Source organism: Embiotoca jacksoni, unplaced genomic scaffold, assembly GCF_022577435.1.
Source record: "Embiotoca jacksoni isolate LCO1_2020_lvr unplaced genomic scaffold, fEmbJac1.0.p SCAF_84, whole genome shotgun sequence".
NCBI lineage: Eukaryota > Metazoa > Chordata > Actinopteri > Embiotocidae > Embiotoca > Embiotoca jacksoni.
In genome coordinates, this window is record NW_027185441.1 from 269,236 (window position 1) to 292,500 (window position 23,265).

Sequence of the window (23,265 nt, forward strand, 5' to 3'; positions counted from 1 at the left end):
TCGCCCACACAGCGTCCTAATTAGGAGCTCACGCAGCAGCACGACGGACGCCGGCCTTGCTCGCTGTGGCAATTGCTCTTTATTAACATTTGCTCTCTCCAGTTGTTCATTTGCCTCCTGATGATGGTGTTTCCAGGCAGCTCGCCGTGTTCAACGAGAGGCTGAAATACACGTACACAGCTGCACATTCTTTCAAAAGGAATCCTCAACCTCAGAAACTTGAATACTGCTTCCTGGAAAAAACTCACATTAAGGCAAAAGTTTTAAGTCTTCATACAGTTTAGGCAGAGGGAGTGTAACTCGGGTTGTTTTCTGTAGCTACAATTAAAAGAAGTGCCTCATAAGGCAGTTATTGCAAGATGCTATAATTTACCAATGTTCCCTAAACGCCTCACGTACTATCAAAATGTCAACCATCAGTGATGTCATCAATGATCAGAGGTCATCATCCATCAGTGATGTCATCGTTGGTTTGTGAACGTTATGAATCCTCCAGTTCAGATTCTGTCTGTCACCATCTTGATAGTTCGGAGCGGTTTGGAGCAGGAAGTGACCATATTTGGACGAGCTGGGGGAGGAGCCAGCGGTGGATCTGACCGATCTGATCGGAAACCTGACGATACTACGTCCCGCCCATCGATAGCTGTAACCTGACTGCACCACAGGCCTGTCAATCAAACAGACACGCCCCCAAAAACAGGTCTTCTTGAATCTTCTTTTCTAATGAATGAGGGATTATTTTCAGATGGACCTCCAGAAAACTAAGAAGAAGGAGTGACTTTAGCTAACAACACCGAGATAACTGATGGAAAAAAAATATTAACTTCATATTTCATGAAGCCTGGTGGCACTCGGTGGTATTGCAGTTTAAGGCACTTCCGCAGTGGGTCTGTAATCTGTAATTTGAGTTTCCTATGCACAGATCCCGCTCTCCTTCATCTCCTTCATCGCCTTCATTCTTCAGCTCTCGTTTCCTACATTTCCCAGATGTCTGCTGGTCAGAAAACAGGCACAAACGTGTTGGATTGGGCTCCTGGCTCGGTGTGTAGGTGGAGAGTGCAACAATGATAAAGATAGTAAGAGCAAGAGAGCGAGTTTTTCCCATTCGACAACAAGTGAGAGTCCAACATGTCTAGTGGCTGCTTGTTGTTCTGCTGCCGAGCCGGCTGTTCTCTTTCACGCCACATTTCTGCCGGTATGTTTGATGAAAGCACAAATCAGCTTCTCAGAGAAAAGCCTGATGTTTCCTGTTGCTGTTCCAAAGTGATGAAGAAATATTCAGTCGACCTGCGACATCATGCTGCTGCTTGACAGAATCCTGTTGAAGTGAATGATCACAAAGCAGCCGTGTGTCACTTCCTCTGTTGTTTTACATGCCTGCGGAGGTTCATCTCAGGGATTATATAACAGCGCATCACGGCTCCTTCCACAGAGCATCGCACTCATTATTCTCTGTTACTTTGCATTCACTTGCTTTGCTGATATAAACTATACAAACTAAAGGAGAAAACCCACAGCAAAGATGTGAGTGAAGAGTCGTTCCACAACTTCTCTGCTGCTCGTGTGGAGAATTTCACTGGATGTTTGTTCTGATGTTGGCAGGAAATACTGTCTGACACTGATTCACAATCTGCCTTAATTTATGTTGGAGAGGAGATTGTTAGGTTGAAATCTGGAGACGCTGAAGGCCATAGATTACAATTCATATCATTTTCATACTCAGTGAAACTTTGTTCTCTGTGTGGAAACCAGGCAGCAAACAGCATCCCTGCAGAGATGCACACAATTAACAACCTCCATCAGGAAGTATTCAGAGTGTTCCTGAACGCAGCACGGAGCAGGAGGCCCAACAACCTCCATCAGGAAGTATTCGGAGTGTTCCTGAACGCAGCACGGAGCAGGAGGCCCAACAACCTCCATCAGGAAGTATTCGGAGTGTTCCTGAACGAAGCACGGAGCAGGAGGCCCAACAACCTCCATCAGGAAGTATTCGGAGTGTTCCTGAACGCAGCACGGAGCAGGAGGCCCAACAACCTCCATCAGGAAGTATTCGGAGTGTTCCTGAACGCAGCACGGAGCAGGAGGCCCAACAACCTCCATCAGGAAGTATTCAGAGTGTCGTCTCTTCATCATCATCATCACTGAGTTCACCACGTTAACGTGCTGCTGTTACGACAACAGAAAATATTCAACACGTTTTACACTGCTAAGTGTTCCTAAGCCCATGCAGTGATTTCCACTAAAGAATCAGGGCTGTTTTTGTGTCAAACTGTGTAAACGGTGAACAGAGGCCCTTGAAAGTCTTCAGAAAGTTTACAGCGATGAAGCGATGAGCCGTGATTTTCTGTTCTCCAAAATCTGCTGTTTCTGTGCTCCAGTTTCAGGTTTCCATGGTAACGTCACTAATGTTCTCGTACCAGCGGTCACGTTAACGTGGTGAACTCAGTGATGATGATGATGAAGAGACGACACTCTGAATACTTCCTGATGGAGGTTGTTGGTCTTCCTGCTCCGTGCTGCGTTCAGGAACACTCTGAATACTTACTGATGGCGGTTGTTGGTCCTCCTGCTCCGTGCTGCACTCGGGAACACTCTGAATACTTCCTGATGGAGGTTGTTGGTCTTCCTGCTCCGTGCTGCATTCAGGAACACTCTGAATACTTTCTGATGGAGGTTGTTGGTCCTCCTGCTCCGTGCTGCCTTCAGGAACACTCTGAATACTTCCTCATGAAGGTTGTTGGTCCTGATGCTCCGTGCTGCATTCAGGAACACTCTGGACTTTTTGATCCTCCTGCTCCATGTGCATCACCGTGCTGCGTTCAGGAGCACTCTGGACTTATTGGTCCTCCTGCTCCGTATGCAGCACCGTGCTGCGTTCAGGACCACTCTGGACTTATTGGTCCTCCTGCTCCGTGTGCAGCACCGTGCTGCATTCAGGACCACTCTGGACTTATTGGTCCTCCTGCTCCGTGTGCAGCACCGTGCTGTGTTCAGGAGCACTCTGGACTTATTGGTCCTCCTACTCCGTGTGCAGCACTGTGCTGCGTTCAGGAACACATCCTGCATCCAGCGCCGTGCTCCAATCAGATTACAGCATCCAGCACTGTGCTCCAATCAGATTACAGCATCCAGCACCGTGCTCCAATTAGAGTACAGCATCCAGCGCCGTGCTCCAATCAGATTACAGCATCCCACAGAGAGAAGTAAAGCTGCAGGTCAGCATCCACACAGCTTCATCTGAACCACGGCGACCAACCGAGCACGGGCCGACGCCCTGACGTGATCTGCATTCGGCCCGGACTCGAAGCACTCCAGCTAAGGAAGCGCTCCACTGGAGTGGCTGTGGAGGACAGTGGAGGACAGTCGAGGACCCCGTGGGACTGCCTTTCATAAACGCCTGCCTGGGTAACGCTCTTTTGTAACTCAAGCGTAGGTTATGAGTCAAACACGGCAGCTGTTGGTGCTGCCACGATCACACACACACACACACACACACACACACACACACACTTATTATACGGTCGGTATAACGGAGCATCAGGTCTTAAATATCGAGTGCAACAGCAGTTTCTTTGCTTTAACTCGCCACACTCACATTAAAAAACAGATATTTCCGGTACTTTCCTGCTCTGTCTGGAGTAAATTTCAGGATGACATCTTCTGCCTCCCTGCTCCTCTTTACCAAAACTTCCTCAAAGTTTTTTCAGGTTCCTCTCGTCGTGTTTTAAACATGCAGCGACGTCCAACATGCAGTGAGAAGATTCAAACAGAAACAGCCAAGGTTTTCCTTTCCTGCTCTACACATTGTTTAAATTACAACAACACTGGCCAGAGAGACATTTACATCCCTGGTTGCAACTGACCTTGACCATTTTGCGCTGTTGCCATGGTAACAAATGAGCCAGAGAAAAATGTGCTGCTACCAAAAACGTTGTTTTCCCTTTCACGGAAAGCTGAAATCAATCTTCTATTATCGCTTCCATGCAAAACATCCGTGAAGAAGAGTGCTCAGTTCATTTATTTATTTATTTACCTGAAATGGACTCTGGCTGTTGTAGTTCTTCACTTCCTTTTCAGCTCCACGAACAAGCAGCACTCTGGCACAGTTATCCTGGAGAGGGAGAAAGAGGAGAAAAACTAGTATTAAAATAAAATAAAAGCTGAGGGAACATCTGAGACAACACAGGAAATCTTTCACTTCTCCTACTTTGTTGAGGAAAAAGGAGGATTAGCTTCCAGAGAGCAGAATCTTCCAAAAGCAGCAGAAGAAGAAGTGAGCGGAGCAGGAAGCGGTCAGTTCCTCTAAACATGCCAGCACTGAGAGCAGAGAACAACAACTGAACATCTACTAACTATATCAGGAGCGCAGCTTCACTCGCTGTTAAGTGTGTATCTATTGCTCCACTCAAAGAGAACGAGGGAGTGAGGGCGAGCGAGATAGAGAGAGAAACAGAAAGAGAGGGAGAGAAGAACAGAGATGGAGAGTGCTGAGGGGTTCGAATCTGCTGCACAAATCGCCCACAAAGTGCTCAACCACGCATGTACTGTGCACACACACATGAATATAAATACTTTTTTTAGATCCACAATAAGCTATTGAGAGTTGAAAAATCACAGTGAGTCTCTCTCAGATACACAACCACAATCTGAGCAGTGCAGCCGGCTTCTCAACATTTAGCATCTTATTTTGAGACGTGCACGAGTGTGTTATTTTTACTCATTTCCATCTGGAGTGTGGCAATCCCACGACATGGTCGTTATTTTTTCTTCCTATATATAAGATACACTTATGATGAAGATGGAAATGTGACAGGAGCATTTATTCCAACACAAAAGATGCATCACAGAAGCAGCTGTAGAGACGGAGGGATGTAATGTGAGAAAGGTCACATCTCTAATGTCCGTGATGGTGGAGCGAATCCTGGCTGAACGCCGCTGAACTTCTGCTCCAAATGGATTTCTCTTGTGCGTTTCACGCTGTGTTAGCGAGTGGAGATCACTGATGGAGACGGCAGCAAGCTCGCACCTTTTCCTGCCAGAAGTTTTCAGGTTTTTGTGTTTTTCTGCAGCTTTCTGCACTGGAATGCATTCAGAGTACTTCATGCATATTTATGAAGTACAGTATAACAATCCAATAACAGAATAATCCAGGTTCCATCAACCCCCTTCACAGATGAAACCGTCGTTATCATCGTCTTCACTGCTCTCCAGCTTTAACAACATAAGATTGGAATATTCTATCGTTTTGTTATCCTTCCAAAACCTAAAGTTTCTTACCGCTCTGTAATTAACAATCAAAATGAACTGATTTATTTCTAAAACCAACTTTGCGTCCACCATCAGTCATCACCCCGTCCATGTCAATTTGGGGTTTAAGACGGGTCATTTTCAATATTCTTATTACAAACAAGTGTGTAGACATTGAATTAATCAACAAACAATGATTGAAGCAGAACTCAAAGGGGGTCCATACTCACTGTACGCACTATCAGCACTTCTACATTGACCTTTTGATACACCTGTGACGTTTTCTTTCGTGCCATGACTTCTCACAAACTGTCGCCGAACATGAAAAATATGTACTACTATCTTTAATTCACGGCACAATGTAACTGAGTGTTATGACTAATGATTTGTTAATACCAGATGATACACAACAGTTAAATAAGAGGAGTACGGGCATTTAAGCACTGATTACACGCGTATGCAAAGACTGATCGATCTTATTAGGTTAGGTTAGGTTAGGTAGTTACTTTATTAATCCCCGAGGGGAAATTTTTTTAGTCAAAGTGTTTCTGAAAATAGTTCCTGGCAGCTGTATTATTTCCTCCTGTTCAAGTAAAATATACTTTATTATCATTATTATTATAACTTTTGTTACATTAGCTTATCCTTTCCTCTAAGAATCAACGTTATAGAGTCATAACCCCCTAATAAATGTTAAAAACATGTTTCCTTTGCTACAGAAACTTGGCTGTATTTCTTAAGAGGAACTAAGAGCTTGCTTTGATTTCAATACACGAGTGGGCTGTTTTTCATATGAAGCTGTGGCCGGGCTCGAAGGGCAATGTGTTAAATGGTCTCCAATGACTGTTGGTACAAAAAAGTGTCAGTGGCTGCTGCTGACCTTCAGCTGGAAGGCAACAAGACAAATTTAAGTGAAGTGGTCTTTGAAATGGTCCATTTATTCTGTGCACATTCACTTAAAGGACAAACCTTTTATTTATTATCAACAGCTACTGTGTGGCTCCTTGCTGAGCCCACTGGCCCCTACTGAAGACAGCAGTCTTTAAAAAACACTCACAAATGTGTATTTTCATTAATAAAAAGGCTCAATGATTTCCTCAAACACTAGCTACTATTGTTTCTCAAGAACACATTCTCCTCCACGAACCACCACCTTAACGTGGTGGAGGTGTTTGAGTGGCTCAGTGATCTGGGAGCTGTGATGTCGGGTCATCAGCTCCTGGTCGGGTCTCTAAAGGTGAACTGGTCTCAGGGGAGAGTCCAGACTAAGAGCGGTTCTAAAGACCCTGATGAACAGCAGCCGGTCTGAGGTCACCTCGGCCGGATCAGGGAAACCGGGGCATCCTCCCGGAGCCAGACCTGGGAGGGGAGCTCACTGGGGAGCGTCTGGTGGCCGGGACTTCAGCCATGAGGCCCGGACGGGCTCAGCCCGGAGAAACAACATGGAGCAGCCACCCTGTTGACCCACCACCTGCAGGGACAAGCATCAGGGTCGGGTGCAATGCAGACCGGGTGGCGGACCGATCGCAGGCAGCATAGACCAGCTGTAGGGAGGTGGAACGTCACCTCCTAGCGGGTAAAGAGCCGGAGCTGGTGCGGGAGGTGGAGCAGGAGGTGGAGCGGTACCAACTAGATATAGTTGGGCTCTCCTTCACGCACAGCACCGGTTCTGGAACCAAGCACCTGGAGAACGACTGGACTTTGTCCTTTTCTCAGGGTGAGAGGCGCCGTGTTGCCGTTAGACCCCAGGTAGTCTCTCTGTTAGACCCAAGGTAGTCTCTCCGTTAGACCCAAGGTAGTCTCTCTGTTAGACCCAAGGTAGTCTCCCCGTTAGACCCAAGGTAGTCTCCCCGTTAGACCCAAGGTAGTCTCTCTGTTGGACCCAAGGTAGTCTCTCCGTTGGACCCAAGGTAGTCTATGTTAGGCCCCGGGTAGTCTCCGTTAGACCCAAGGTAGTCTCCGTTGGACTCAAGGTAGTCTCCGTTGGACTCAAGGTAGTCTCCGTTAGACCCCAGGTAGTCTCCGTTGGACTCAAGGTAGTCTCCATTGGACCCAAGGTAGTCTCTCTGTTAGACCCAAGGTAGTCTCCGTTAGACCCAAGGTAGTCTCCGTTGGACTCAAGGTAGTCTCCGTTAGACCCAAGGTAGTCTCCGTTAGACCCCAGGTAGTCTCCGTTGGACTCAAGGTAGTCTCCGTTGGACCCAAGGTAGTCTCTCTGTTAGACCCAAGGTAGTCTCCGTTAGACCCAAGGTAGTCTCTGTTGGACCCCAGGTAGTCTCTGTTGGACCCCAGGTAGTCTCCGTTGGACCCAATGTAGTCTGTTTTATACCCAAGGTAGTCTTGGTTGGACCCCAGGTAGCCCCTGAAACTCCTCCTTAAGCAGGATGTGAAAACAGCCTTTTAGTTTTAAACTTTGCACAGCCATCATTCTGCAGTGAAGCTCGAACATTTAACTGTAGGATCAAGAAGAAATCCTGTTTTTGAGCAGGGGGGGATTTTAACTATCTATTACAATTAAAGGTAGACAATGACTCGAAGGTACGGTTGTACTCCTGGGACACTCACAGCAGCAGGAGCCCGGCATCAAACATATGAGCATGATAAATAACATGCAAGAAGACTTGCAAATAATTTATCCTGTGGGAATAAGGAACAAAGAGCCTGCAGGGTGTTCACAAACAGAGCAGAACCGAGGGAGGTGGAGGAAACAAGCAAAGCTTTCGTCAGCATGCAGCGCGAAGGCGAGTGTTTAACAATGTTGATTCTGGAAAGTACCGGAGAAAATGTAAAGGAAACCATGTTTATTTAGGAACAGGTGAGTATCTCTTACGTCTGCTTTTCCTTCAAACTATGGCCAACGTTAAAAACTCAAAGAATTTGTGCATCCTTTAAATATTCAGAAAAGTCCATTTCCAGGCCGTACTGGTTCTTCATCACGCTCAGATCTGTTTTATTGATCATAGATCACACAGCAGGTGTGACAAACTGCACGCCCGATCCCCCATAATAATCACAGTCCTGTAGATCACGAATGTACATGATTTATGTCAGGAACTCCTCTTTAATTATTGAAAAAGCAACAATACGCCAAAAACATTGATCTGACACAAGTTGGGGAATAAAGTAATAAAAACCAGGAAAACTAGATAAATGAGAACCAATCATGAGCTTAGAACAGGATGAATCCTGAAATCTAAAACACCCTAAAAAACAGGACATCTACATTAGTCCTGGTTTGGATGGAGTTTATGAACAGTTTATAGAAAGTGAAATAATTAATATCACCTATGTTGTTTGTCATACAGTTTCCTCCCCATGTGTTTGTCTAAAGATGAATTTGTTTATATTTCTGCTTTATCCAATCAAGTGTTTGTTTTTTAACTAATTCAACTTTTATGAGTGAACTCCTATGTCAGTGATTACGCTCCACATCGGTCATTATTTATGTCAGGTTTGATAGAACCAACCCCCCCCCCCCGGGCTCACCTGGTTGTACAGGGCACAGATGTGCAGAGCGGTGTTTCCCGAAGCGTTCTGGGCGCTCATGTCGGCTCCGTAGAATAGCAGATGCTCCAGATGCTGCACGTGGCCATGACGGCAAGCCTACACACACACACACACACACACACACACACACACACACACACACACACACACACACAGTAGTTGCCCATCAGATGCAGCCTGACACCTCCACCTGAGAGCAGCTGCAGTGAGACGCCGTGAACACTAGATGTCAGTGTGGTGCAGAGGAGGTGACACGGAGATGGGCAGCAGCTGTAGCCTCAGTTTCAACCCAGTCATCAGAAGATGGAGTACACACAGTACGATACAGTAGGAGGGGAAGAGGGGGCTGATAACAAGCTCAAATCCAATCTGATGTACAACTGAATCCATCAGGAGGTGAAGACAGGCTGTTTATGTTGTAGCTCGTCTCAGAGGCCGAGAGGTCGTGAAGGAAGGACAACGTCTGATTATAGACTGAAGCAGGTTATTTCAGGCAGGAGAAACATAAACCTGTGTTAGTCTCATCTCCTCTGGTTCCAAACTGTAAATATTAAAATGATTTTAAGTGCCTTTGGTAATTTATTACCTCAGATAATGAAACGTTGTCTGTTCTAGTCAGGGTTATTAAATTGGGATGAAATACTGAATTATGAGTGTGTGTGACTGATTTGAGGCTCTTAAGTGTGTTGTGATGAGAGTTCCTGAAAATCCAAAGACCCACACTGATGCTCGTTGTGCTTCTTGTCAGGAGAACAGCAGCGTCCGGTCGTCGGCAGGACTGCAGGTTAACAGCTCAGCACAGAGATGCTCCATGAAGAACTTAACACTGATGAAATATTAGAAATATTGTTGAACACTAACATCAGTGGACACCAAAATAATATAGTTCTGGTGTTCAAATTCAGAGGTGTATCCTTGGTTATAAAACTGATTCAAGTATCTTCAATGGAAGAAGTTGTTTCTTAAAATTGTTACAAAATGTTTTTCTGCTACAAAATACAGAACAACTGATTCAAACATCAACGCTGATAATAGAAAATAATACAAACAGGAAAGATTTGATTTTCCTCGTGTTGGCTCCTTCCTGAAGGCAATGAGAGGCTTCATTCCTCTGACATCATCATGCTGTTACCTGACGGGTCTGCATGAATACAAAACTGATGCTGCAACAAAGATGGTGACGTGTGATCAGCAAATTGTCAGTCTTTCACTGCACAGGTCAGCAGGAGTAAAAGATAAAACAGAGGAGAGCAGGAAGGTTTCCGACAGTTTTACAAAGATGCTGCTTGATCTTCAGTTGTTGGTCCATAAATGACTCAAATCAATTTTAATATTATTAAAAATGTGGTAAAATTCTATCCTTCAACAGGGGTGGAGCTTCACCGTCCCAGACCGAAGAAGGCGTCAGGTCAGGAGACACCAGGTGGGTTTTCTTTGTGTCACCGTGAATTGGTCCCCCAGAGTCAGACTGTCAACACCGAGTTCCACCGGGACCTTCTGAGGTTCTGTTCTGGTTCTGACTTCTTTTCTGCTTCGTAGTCTTCAGGTCAGTCTGGGTTTGGTACTTCCTGTTTGATTTGGAAATGACTCACCTCTTGTTATCTGTCTTTGTTTCACTTCCTGTCCTTTGTATGATTGTTGGCCCCCCCCCCCCCTGAGTAGTTTCACCTGTCCCTCGTTGTCCTTCCCTCCCTGCTGTATTTAGTCTGTGAGCTCTTCTTCTTCCCTCTTTGTCACTTTGTTTCAGTTTCCTGTTTGTTGCTGCGTCTTTTGAAACCCAGAGAACACAAACCACCTGAACTGTGTCGCCATGGCAACGGGGTTCTCCAACATCCAGCGTTGAAAACGCGCTGTTAGTGGCGTGTTTAAGAGTTCCTGTTCCCCCAAATTTTGACCCAAAACCTGATTCTGTAGGGGAAATCAAAGCAAGTGTGTTGAAGATTTTGTTCCCCAAAAATCTGCTGGTTCTCTGCTCCAGTTTCAGGTTTCCATGGTGACATCGCTAATGTTCAGGAACACTCTGAACTTATTGATCCTGCTGCGTTCACTCTGAAATTATTGGTTGGCTTCTTTTACTGAAGTGGGATTTTTCCTGGAGGATTTAACACAACCTTGAAGCAGCAGCAGCTGTTCTCCTGTTCTCTGACAGCTGATTGTTATCCAGTCAGAAGCGGGACAGATTGGGAGGGGAGGGGGGTGGGGGTGTTGCAACTCAACAGGAGGACAGATATAAGCAATCTGATAAAACTGATGGCTCAAGCGCACACTCGTGCACACACGTACACAACGTGGGGACGCTCAGTGTGTCACCGCTGCAGGGAGGCGCTCTGTAAACGGCTTTATCTTCTCCAACCAGGAAGAGCTGCCAACATGGCCGCCCACCGCCGGGGGACGGCCGAGAGTGTGTGCGTCTTCTCAACACAAGTGTGTGTGTGTGTGTGTGTGTGTACCTGGTGAACTTCGTGCCAGCCATTCTCGTCCTGGCAGCAGACGGAGGCGTGCTGGTTCAACAGGAGCTCGCAGCAGCCGGGATCTCCTCCCACCACCACGCTGTGGTACAGAGGAGTCAGACCGCGGCTGTCCTTGTAGTCCGGAGAGGCTCCCAACTCCAGCAGCGTCTGAGAGGTGTGTGTGAGGTGGGGGGGTCAAAAACAGACAGAAAATAACCATTAAGCAGGCGGATCATCAAGTTTTACTTACTCTGAATCAACCATCAACCATCAGTGAGGTCATCATCTATCAGTGATGTCATCGTTGGTTTGTGAACGTCATGAATCCTCCAGTTCAGATTCTGTCCGTCACCATCTTTGCTAGTTCCGAGCAGTTTGGAGCAGGAAGTGACCATATTTGGACGAGCTGGGGGAGGAGCCAGCGGTGGATCTGACTGATCTGATCGGAAACCTGACGATACTACGTCCCGCCCACCGATAGCTGTAACCTGACTGCACCACAGGCCTGTCAATCAAACAGACACGCCCCCAAAAACAGGTCTTCTTGAATCTTCTTTTCTAATGAATGAGGGATTATTTTCAGATGGACCTCCAGAAAACTAATAAGAAGGAGTGACTTTAGCTAACAACACCGAGATAACTGATGGACACATTTTATTCACTTTGGATTTGATGAGAGAAGTTGAATGGGAGTCTATGGAGCCGGAGGCTTTTTGGAGCCGACCTCTAGTGGCACTCGATGGTATTGCAGCTGAAGACACTTCTGGATCAGAACCATTTTACAGACCTGAAGCTACGAACTCTTTTATATCCAGACTGTGGTCTGAAATCATATTTAATTATGTCTTTTTTAAATTGTGGTAAAAATATTCTCTTTCATTTGAAATTAATAATATTAATAGTTACATCACAATAAACTTTATTTCTGAAATGATTTTCTAAAGCAAATATCATAAAGTGCTTTAAACTTCAAATGAAACTGATAAAAGTATTAAAGCACCGCTGTAACAAAAGTTCATTGTGAGATTTAAAAAGATTTAAAAACTGACAGTGAAGTCTCGTCTCAGCTCGTCTTCAGCCTTCAGTCTGAGGTTTCTTCCTTCATCAGCTCATTAAGCGATGGGTCTGTGTGCATTAAAAGTTGCTGCTTCAAAGATGTTTCAGCACGATCTGCAAACTGTCAGCTTCTCGTTGTAACTCCACCTCCGAGACATCCAGCACTGCAGTGTGAACAGATGAAAGAGGAGGAGATGTGGATGAGTGTGGTCCTGTCTGCTTACCGTCAGAACAACGTGGTTCTTGGACCGGGCAGCTTTGTGGAGCGCCGTCATGCCGTCTTTGGCTCTGAAGTCCAGGTGAGCTCCTCCGTTCTTCAGCACCTTGATCATCTCCACCACGTTGTCCAGGTGAGCCGCGAACGTCAACGGGCTCTCTGAGGAAAGAAGATGGAGATAAAAACATGATTCCAGCTTCTGCTTCCACAGTTTGCTTTTAATAAGAGTTGATAATAATATCAGAATCTCTTTTTAACAGTCTAAAGGTGCATTCAGGGTGTGTCTGATTTCCCTTCTGCTGGTTTAACGGTGGATAATCTTGAGTAATGTTCATGGTTCTAAAGCTGATGACTCACAGACAAATCTAACTTCCTTTTCCTGCAGCTTTAATGTTATTTAATATAAAATGGGTCTGTTTTTCTCTCAGACTGAGTAAATCCTCCATGTCCATGCAGGACTTGTGTTGTGAGAAGTTATGTAAGGCCCAGAGGAAAAACAGAGGGAACAGATTCAGGCCAACGCAAGCTAATTGCAAGTAATATGAAAATGAAGCAAAAGCACACAGCAGCTTCATATCTGAATTTGGAATTCATCCCAAAGGCTTAAATCATAGACTGTATAGAAAACTGGACTAAAACTGCCTTGAAGTGCAGTACCACTGAGGGCCACTAGGGGCTGCCTCCAATAAACCTCTGTCTCCAATAGATTCCTATTCTAAAAGCATCAACTTCTTGTGCTATTGGCTAAATTCAGCTATGTTTGGGGGTGTATCTGTAGGCGTGACATAGTCTCCTCAGATTCTTAAGATCCTCCCCTCACTCCTTCCCAGCTCGTCCAAATATGGTCACTTCTGGCTCCATGAAACCAAGATGGCTACAAGCAAACAGGAGGCTTCAAATTAGCGGTTGACAAACCCAACAACTGTTTTAAATACAGGTGAGGTACACACCTTTATTTGAGGCCTGAGACAGACTCCGCCCATCATGACACGCATAACTGATTTAATGTGTCTGCTCTCATGCTTATAAAAGACTCTCAGTCCATGTTACACTTTCAGCTCAGCTCATTTTGTCATGATGAAACGGACTCCCTGCTGTATTTCATAAAATAAAGATCTATTTGGAGGTTGTTTCCTGCCGTTGGCTCACATTAAACTCCCACTCGTGACAAACAGCTAGTGTGGTTCACTCGGAAGTGGTCGGATTTTTAGTCTTTTCGCGGTAGTTAAGTGGAGAATATTCAAGTTTGAATGAAGCTGTGCTCACCTGTCAAAACGAGGGGAAATACATGGGTGAGTTTCAGGATTCACATTAAAAAAAAAATCTATAAATAGAGTGTGAAAGTAAATGAGGACGCTCCGGTCCACCAGCATGGACACCGTCTCCATCTGTGTATTATTTATCCTCCTGCCTTTGTCACCACTCTGCAGTTCATTTGGGGTTTTATCAGCTGTCCTTTCAGAGCAGGTTGTTTCCTCTCAGAGCTGATGCTGATGAAAGCAGGTCAACTGTCTGTCACAAAATTAGTTCGAGTTGTAAAATGAAAACTGAGGTGATTAAAACATCACAGTATATTTCTAAATGAGGTCATCAAAACAAAACTTCAAGACAGCAGACGTGTCCCAGTTAGACTTTAAACACTCCTTCTAACAGGAAACTGTGTTTTCTGCAGGTCTGCAAGAAAACGCTCATTTACCTTGTGAGATCTGGCAGTTGTTGTTATTTTCAATCTATATTTTAAAACTATGAGCAGCTTTTTTCTGCACTGACTGCATGTGGTGGCGGAGCGTGGTTTGGCTCAGCTGCAGGAGGGACTGATTGGGGGAGTGGTTCAGGGAATGGTGCCTGGATGAGGCTTTATTAGCCTCAGCTGAAATCAATGACTGATTGTCCCCCTCTTCCCTTAAAAAAAACAAGCAACAGGACACCAGGTCTCTCACTCCTAGGGACATGGAGAGGAAGGCTGGTTGACAGGTTGGGGACAGGTTGTGTGGCATGTGCTTGAATGCCCGGCAGGAGAGCACCAGAGTTAAAAGTGATCGTTTGTGTGGAATAAACAAATTAGAACATCGTACTTTGGTGAAATGTTGTGCGTTCAGCCGATAAAACCCACAGTGACGGCAAAGATGTCTGTCACACTGCAATACCACCAAGTGCCACTAGAGGTTGGCTACGTAACTTTACTTATTTTACTCCAAACCACGACCCGCCTCCCTACTTCGACTTTATCACTCTTCGTTCTTCGTCACATGAGCCTTTCTTCAATCCTGGACAAACATACTTTTCACGCCGACTCAAGGCCAAACGTGACCCTGACAGATGTCCTCTAGTGGACTGATGTGTATATTACATGTTTTGGCGTTACACTGGGTTGGATGAAGAAACGTTAGGTTTTTATCTCGTGAAATGTTTAGTTTTGTTTCTGTCAAGATCACAAATTTCGACTAAAATGTTTTTAAAAACAGAAAACATACAGCTTGATCCCAGTAGTGCCTGCATGATGTATTTATCACCATTTTTTTTATCTGGTTAAAAAGTCAAATGGGGTTTAAAAGTTTTTATTTAATGTGTGAAAACTCCTTCCTGTGATATTGAAGACAAAACAGAGCAGCGTTGGAGTGAAACTGGATGAAAACTGAACTTCTACCAGAGGAAATTAACTCTCCGTGTTTGTTGTGATTGAATTGTGGATAATTTCCACAGAAGTGGAGCCGGAAGTGATCATATTTAAACAAGTTGGTGCGGCGCAAGGGGGAGATCTAACTGAGAACCTGAGAACACTACGCCCCGCCCCCAGGCATGTCAATCAAAACAGACATGTCCCGAAGCCAGAAGCCAGAAATGACCATATTTAATATTTATTGCCATATATTTTCAATTGTCCAATCACCATCTAAATGAATAAAGTTTTAAGTGTAATTATAACATTTGATATTTCAGCTTCATGTTCAGCTGCTCACTGATCAGCGTCATGAACACGCTGACTTCAGGCCACAGCTCATCACCTCGGCAGCGTCGCTGTGAAAACACAGACACCGAGTCTTTGGCTATAATAAGTGTGTTTCCTGAGGATGCAGCAGGCGGACTGAACACACACTCCCCTCTCAGGAGTACCTGGTACACAACTGTGTGTTCACACCTGGAACACATTCACACACAAACACAGTCCTTCACTGCTGCCCACCGGGCCACGTCCTCCATGTTCCAGTTTCTACACGTCTGTGTTTAACGGGCTTCTAACATCTGGTACCGAGGCCGAACAGCTGTTCCAGCACAGTTTAACACTGTGGTTAACTTTGACCTTTGTTGACAAAAGGTGGGTGTTGTTAAAACTCCGACAGCTAAGAGGCAAAAATGTGTTTTCTGTTCATTTTTCTGCAAATACGACAACTGTCCTCCTCCAAGTTTTCAGATGCTCCTTTTCCTTGTGACTGTGCCCACAGCGCTCTCTCAATCCGCCAGGTTTCAACCTTTATTGTCCCTGAACTGTTGGGTGTCTGTGCTGGTGTGCAGCCTGCAGCCTTACCGCCGGTGTCACCGTCGTGGTAGTTGGGGTCCAGGCCTCTCTCCAACATCTTGGACACTTTGTCCACCTGGTTGTGCTGAATAAGGTCCATGAACTTCTTCAGATTGGCCTGTGAAACCAGAGAAGAAGAAGATTACTGAGAGAAGGAAGAACAAACGGAGGTGGGTGTGAGGGAGAGGTAGACCGGAGAGGTTCAGAGCTGCACAAAGACTGAAATAGAAGTGGAGATAGAGGAAGGTGTCGAGGGTCAAACACAACGGAGGGTGAACAGTGGAAACGATTCGGAAAACAGTTGTATTAACGACAGAGTAATAGAAAAGAAGTGTGCTCAGGAGGCGACGCTGAGGACTCAGTGGTGATTGTAAAACGTGGAATAAATGCTCCTTTCTCTTCTGGTCCATCTGCTGTCTTTCTTTCCAGGTCGCAGGATAAAAATAGATAAGAGAGCAGCTCCCCGAAGGAGAGGAGGAAATGAGGGAAGAAGAATGAGACAGCAGAAGAAGAAAAAGACAATGGAAAGCAGTGAAAGAAGAGATTGGAAAGAAAAGGCAGAAGAATAAATGAGGAGTGAAAAGGAAGAAGTGTGGGATGGGAGGTGAATTAAAGTTGTCCTGGTCCTGATCCACCAGAACACAGCAGAACATTCATTATAATAATCTTTTAACAGCTGCTGTTTATAGTCTGAACCAATCCATCCAAACATCCCTGAATCCGTTTGGATCATGTGAATCTGAACTTCTCTTCTAAAGACTTTTATAGTTTCCTGTTGCCCTTTTTCTCAGGACCCATTTTGACTCACTGCAGGACCGCAGAGATGAACTGATTGTGTTGTAACACGACAATGAGTCAGCATGCTCAGGAAAATACCAGAACCCTGGAACCAGTTCACCAAAATGGAAACCAGCCGGTATCAATGAGTCAGATGGTACACAGGGTTGTAAGGCTGGTGGTTCCATGACCGCGTCCTTCTGTGTCCTTGGAAAAGACTGAACCAGAAGTGGTGTTGGACGGCAGGCGAGCAGCAGCTCTGTGATTTAATGGGAGATCAATTTAAGGTCTACTAGCACCAATGCAGCTCTCAGCTCCTTTAAATCAGGCTTTAAGACTTTTCTGTTTGTGGCTGCCTTTTATTGAACCAGATTTGAGGACATTATTTCTGTATTTTATGTCGTACACTGCATTGTAACTTTTATCCTCTTTTAGCTTGTTTTTGTTTCTTTTATTCAAATGTTTTAATCACTGTTTTTATTGTTTTTAAAAGTATTTTTCTTTTGCTTGATATTTTAGTGCCTTTAATGTTTTCATGTTGTTGAAGTGTGCTGTACCATTAAACCTGCTTTATCTATTATTGCGAGGTTTTATGATCACGTACTAGTTTCATGGTTAAATTCGTTTCCTCAGATGAAGCCCTGTTAACCTCTCAGATAATACGTTCAAAGTTTCTGCGTATTTACAGTTAAATCCTTTGTCTCTTCTTCACGCGATACCGCAGCTCACTTCTACTTTTCTACCGGTTCTTTTTCTTTCTTCTGGTGTTTAACGGGTGATGATAGTCTGCCTCTGTTTCCTGTAACTGGTCCAAAAGTCCAAACCAACCAGAAAGTGTTTTCAGACCACAAACGAACCGAACCGTGGTTCAGTTTGACCCGGTCAGACCGGAGTTTGGTCAGAGAAATAAATGGTTCTATGTTATGACTGCCTTGTAAACCTCCTCTGATGATTTTAATTAGTTGTATATTAACATTCTTTATCATTATTATGATTTTGTGTGTGTGTGTGTGTGTGTGTGTGTGTGTGTGTGTGTGTGTGTGTGTCTCCAGGCCTTGGTGAATCACAGTCTGGAGGATGCTGAAACAGGTTGGGAGACTGAGAGCTGATTGGCTGTCTGTGTGAGCCCTTAGCCAATCACAGAGCAGCAGACTGCGTGGCCAACAGGATTAGCTCCAAAACATTGTCTCCATCCAAGAAGCGGCTCCGTATTAGAAATCAATGTGTATCTCTGAGGAGCCACATTTATTTTCTGAATAATGACTTCCTGTTTGGTTTTGTTTGGTTGGTTCTGGTCTGAGAGGATCTTCTTTCATGTATCTGCTCTGTATTTATAAAACACGTCTTCTTTGAGTTTCTGTCTCTTCCCGTGCTCCTGTCCTCACTGAGATGTAGAAGTAGAGCAGCTGTCAGACGGTTTCCCAGCATGCCACAGACACCGAGCTGCCAGAGACACTTACGGTTTGGCTGCTGTACAGGATTACAGTATCTGTGGGACCGCAGCCCGGAACTCCACTTACACAGCCAGAGGGGCTCAAAACCTCCAGTTTACTGTATGAATGTATCTCCCGCATTTAATTTCCCGCATTATAAATGACAGATTAGTGGGACTCGATGAAATTATGCACTCTACTCAACCATCACTGAGGTCATCATCCATCAGTGATGTCATCAACCATCAGTGAGGTCATCGTTGGTTTGTGAACGTTATGAATCCTCCAGTTCAGATTCTGTCCGTCACCATCTTTGCTAGTTCGGAGCAGTTTGGAGCAGGAAGTGACCATATTTGGACGAGCTGGGGGAGGAGCCAGCGGTGGATCTGACCGATCTGATTGGAAACCTGACGATACTACGTCCCGCCCACCGATAGCTGTAACCTGACTGCACCACAGGCCTGTCAATCAAACAGAGCACTTCGAAAATGTAAAATAAAACTGAAAATGTTCCACTTCCTCACTTGGAGATAAAACATGGCAGAGAGGCAGGAAATGATGCATGCTGTTTGTCTGAGCACCAAAAGGCTCAATAAACATTTGCAGAACCAGTTCATGTCTGCAGAGGAAGCAGTTGTTCTGATTCAGTGATAAATCATTTGTTTGAGATCCAGTGAGCATTTCAGACCTCTGAACAGTCTCACAGAAAGACTCAGCATTTTAAACTTGCTTTTATTTTGAAGTTTTCTCTCCTTCCTGACTGAGTTCTTACCTTTGTGTGAAGTTTGGCGATCTGTTTCTCGTCCACGTTGGGCTGCCTGTATACTCGGCTCTTGTAGCGGAACTGTTGAGAGAAAAGACAAATTATTAAAGAAATAAAAAAAGATCCAAAACAAACGGACGGGTCAAACAAGGTTTCTTTTAAATCTCTGTTCCAATAACAGAGCACACTTGGGAACCAATAACCTTTCTCTGAAAACTCCCCGTCACCAGATGTTTGCTCGACACCTCTGGATGCACCTCTACAGTGATTGTTACTGTGGAAGAGGATCACCGGAGATCAGCCTGAGATTTATTAATAACGCATTTCATTACTTTCATGGTGAGATGAGATTCAGAACGACTCCGTCTCTCCTCTGAAGGTTTATGGTCAGTATTTATCATTTTATTGTAATTATGGTTTTCGTTAACAGACGACATGCAGCTGCTGATCCTGCAGTTTAACGTGTCCTGCAGCAGCCAGATGGACAGTGCTGTGTATATTTACAATTTTCATCATGTTACACCAGTTTAAGAGACTCACCACCATGTTACACTACAGTTTAAGAATGAATCGCTCATCACACTACTGGAGAGACAAAAGAAGGGAAACCTAGGTGGACGGAGCACAGGCACAGGGCAGGATGGCCTGGGGTGACCGCCCCGGAGGACGCCCACGGGCTCGGGGGACCGCCCCGGAGGACGCCCACGGGGCAGGACAGGTTCAAGGGACCTCTCCGAAGGACGCCCACGGGGCAGGACGGGCTCGGGGGACCGCCCCGGAGGATGATGACGAGGCAGGGCTGCGACCCACCCGAAGGCAGCAAGAGCCGGAGGCGGGACGTCGGCCGTGCCGGAGGACAGAGCCGGAGGACAGAGCCGGAGGACGGAGCTGGAGGCGGGGCGATGACCGCGCCGGAGGACGGAGCCGGAGGCGGGGTGTCGACCGCGCCGGAGGATGCAGGAGCTGGAGACAGGACGTCGACGATCCGTCCAGCGACAGGAAACGGAGGAGCAGTGCTACTGCCGCGTGGGCCACGCTGCAGGCCCTTGCGGGCCAACACCCTGGCCCGGATGGCGTCTGGATCATTGGCCGCAACTGGAGGCACGGCCTGCATGATACTGTAGACCAACTCCTCATCCCGAATGGCGTCTGGATCGCTCGCCGGCACTGCGGGGGTAGAGAGTCCGTAGTGGCGACTGACGGGGCTGTAGGCTCGCTCGTAGCGACTGACAGGGCCGTGGGCTCGCTCGTGGTGACTGACTGGGCCGTGGGCTCGCTCGTGGTGACTGACTGGGCCGTGGGCTCGCTCATGGCGACTGACTGGGCCGTAGGCTTGCTCGTGGCGACTGACTGGGCCGTGGGCTCACTTGTAGCGACTGACTGGGCCGTGGGCTCGCTCGTAGCGACTGACTGGGCCGTGGGCTCGCTCGTGGCGACAGACGGGTCTGTGGGCTCGCTCGTGGCGACTGACGGCTACACATCCAGAGACCAGGGGCGTAGCAGGACCGGATGGCCGGTGACCCCGGCATCGCCTCCTTCTGGGGGAGTCCCAGAAAGCCAGGCGGGTTCCCTCAAACCCAGTCCTGGGTTCAGCGGAAACGGGATTATTCCGGCGGGCCTGACTGGCAAAATATTGAAATAAAGTCATGTACCTCGGCCCCGAGTCTGTGGCCGCTGGGTCCTTCCTTGGTCGGTTCATTCTGTCAAAAGGTGGCACCTATCGTGTCCACTTGCTTCCAGTCGGGAGGGCGACTCAACTGACAGATCCGGGGAGACACGGCTGGCAGGGCAGCCGGCAGACCAGCGGACAGGACCACTGGAAGAAACGGAGTCAATAATACTCCAAGTCGGGAGGGTAACTCCACCGACTGGTGACTTCGACAGGGAGCTCCGCAGGAGGAGCAGGAGGAGCAGGACGGACGGAGAACAGACGGAGGACGGACGGGTGATTAACAAATGAACTGACAACCAGAGGAGTGCTGGGGCAGGGTACTTTTATCAGTATGAAATCCAATTGTTAATTAATATCCAGATGATACAGTAATGCACAGGCTTGCAATAGGTGGGGAAAGTCCCACCAGCACTATTCAACATGAGAATATTTGGCATAGTATCATGTCACCAATATCCTGTATTTAATTTTAATTTTATTGACAAGTCTTGTATACTTGTTACTTGATTTTTTTTTTGTGTGATTTTGACCAGGGAGATGATCATGGAGATGCAGCACACCTGCAGGTGGTGATCAGGGGTGAGTGGCTGCAGCTGCTGGGACCGGTGAGGGGCGTGGCCACGGGAGGAGAGGAGAGGAGGACACAGAACAAGCAGACAGGGGACTGAGGGGACACAGGAGGAGAGGAGAGGAGGACACAGAACAAGCAGACAGAGGACTGAGGGGACACAGGAGGAGAGGAGGACAGAGAACAAGCAGACAGGGGACTGAGGGGACACAGGAGGAGAGGAGGACACAGAAAAAGCAGACAGGGGACTGAGGGGACACAGGAGGAGAGGAGGACACAGAACAAGCAGACAGGGAACTGAGGGGACACAGGAGGAGAGGAGGACACAGAACAAGCAGACAGGGGACTGAGGGGACACAGGAGGAGAGGAGATCGGGGGCAAAACAGAGGAAAACCGGACTCCTGACAAATGAGGAGTCGACACAGGAAGCTGCAGCTCAGCATCCAGAACAACATAAAGAGCTGCTGTTGATTAATGAAGAAGATCCTGGTCGTAAGATCATTTAAATTTAATTCAGTTTAAATGTAGTTTTATTTCATAATTTAACTGTATTTGTGTTAATTTTATGCTTTTATTCTGTTCTCATGCATTTAATTTATTTTCTATATTATGTTCCTTTATATCTGTTTTAATGTGAAACACTGCATGTCATTCTCTTGCTGTGAAGCACTTTGAGCTGCATTTCTTGAATGAAAGGTGCTTCACAAACAAAGTTTTTTTTAATAATTTTTAAATTTTTTTATTATTTGGCTTCTTAAAGTCTGACACAAAACAGAAAAAGTGATATTAAAGTGACAATAAATCTGTTCCAAAAAAGAAGGAAATACCACAAGCTCAACTTAAAGCTGGAAGACTCACAAATGTAACAAATAAGCTAAACAATGTTTCATTAAAAAGTAGAATTTCTCCGTTTCAACGTGTGATATGTGTTCTTCGGTCTATTTGCAATCAAATACGAGTTCATGAGATTTGCAAATCATCGCATTCTGTTTTTATTTACATTTTATGCGTCACTACTTTTTGGGAAACGTGGTTATATTTGTATATGACTTTAAATCCACTGTTAATATTAGAATATATTACATCCTATACTTACTAACTGTAAACAACACTTTGCGTTTTATTAGCTTTGTACCTGTACTCAGCACAATGACAATAAAGTTAAATCTAAAATAAAAAAACATCCACTGATGAAGAGCCTGCAGATTAAAATGTATAAAAACTGCACGTTGAGTTGTTGCTGCTTCTCTCAGGGCTCCATCTTTAAATGTGAAATGTTCCATCTGTGAAAGAACATCTATGAAATATTGATTCAAGATTTCCCTTCTGGGATCAATAAAGTCTATCTACCATCTATCTAACAGTGCCGCACCGTGCTGCGTTCAGGAACACTCTGGACTTATTGGTCCACCATGGTAACAAGATGAAGTATAAACAGAGTTTTGAATGACAGTTCTTTGTTTCTATCGCCCAGTAAATAAGATTTAAAACAGAGCTGAGATACCGTTCATGTGTTATTGTTGAGTCTCCATCACCACTAAAGGTTCCACTGATGTGAATGTAGATGAGACTCTGAGAACAGTTTACCTCCAGAGACGGGACGCCCCTGCTGATTGGCTGCGGGTACTCTCGGAGGATGCGCTCCTCATCCAGGAACTTGCCGTCCCTCCCGTTGCTGGCCGGCTGGAACAGCCCGTAGTTCAGCACGTCTTTCAGGCTCTGGTTGAGCGTACACAGGATCCGCTGCTTGGCAACCCACACTGTCGCATCCGGGTTGAACCGCATGCATTTCTGCTGGGGGGGAGTGGAGGGGGGCACATTGATTAGAGAGTGATGATGGAGGGCTGGCTGGCTGCCACAGCAATCAACACACAAATTAAATATTCATATTTGTGAAGTAATGACTCAGCAGAGCTGTAACATTATCAACGTGTGACAGACAGCCGACTTGTGGGCCTAAACTCCTACTTTTGATGGACACGTGAATATGTTGGGACATGAGACTGGTGGAGGACTAGAACAGAACCAGAGGACAATGGAGGCCAATCAGAGGAGGT

At 45.9% G+C, this 23,265-nt stretch overlaps 1 protein-coding gene across 1 annotated transcript in view; it reads right to left on the bottom strand.

Moving 5' to 3' along the window:
- The window catches only part of shank2a (SH3 and multiple ankyrin repeat domains 2a), a 174,860-nt gene that overhangs the window by 105,677 nt on the left and 45,918 nt on the right, over nt 1-23,265 (bottom strand). The window contains exons 5-11 of the mRNA XM_069139632.1: nt 22,796-22,999; nt 18,977-19,048; nt 16,004-16,112; nt 12,485-12,636; nt 11,205-11,372; nt 8,734-8,850; nt 4,034-4,111 (exon numbers count right to left, since the gene is read on the bottom strand). Coding sequence (XP_068995733.1) covers nt 4,034-4,111; nt 8,734-8,850; nt 11,205-11,372; nt 12,485-12,636; nt 16,004-16,112; nt 18,977-19,048; nt 22,796-22,999 — 900 coding nt within the window. The remainder of the gene's footprint in view (nt 1-4,033; nt 4,112-8,733; nt 8,851-11,204; nt 11,373-12,484; nt 12,637-16,003; nt 16,113-18,976; nt 19,049-22,795; nt 23,000-23,265) is intronic.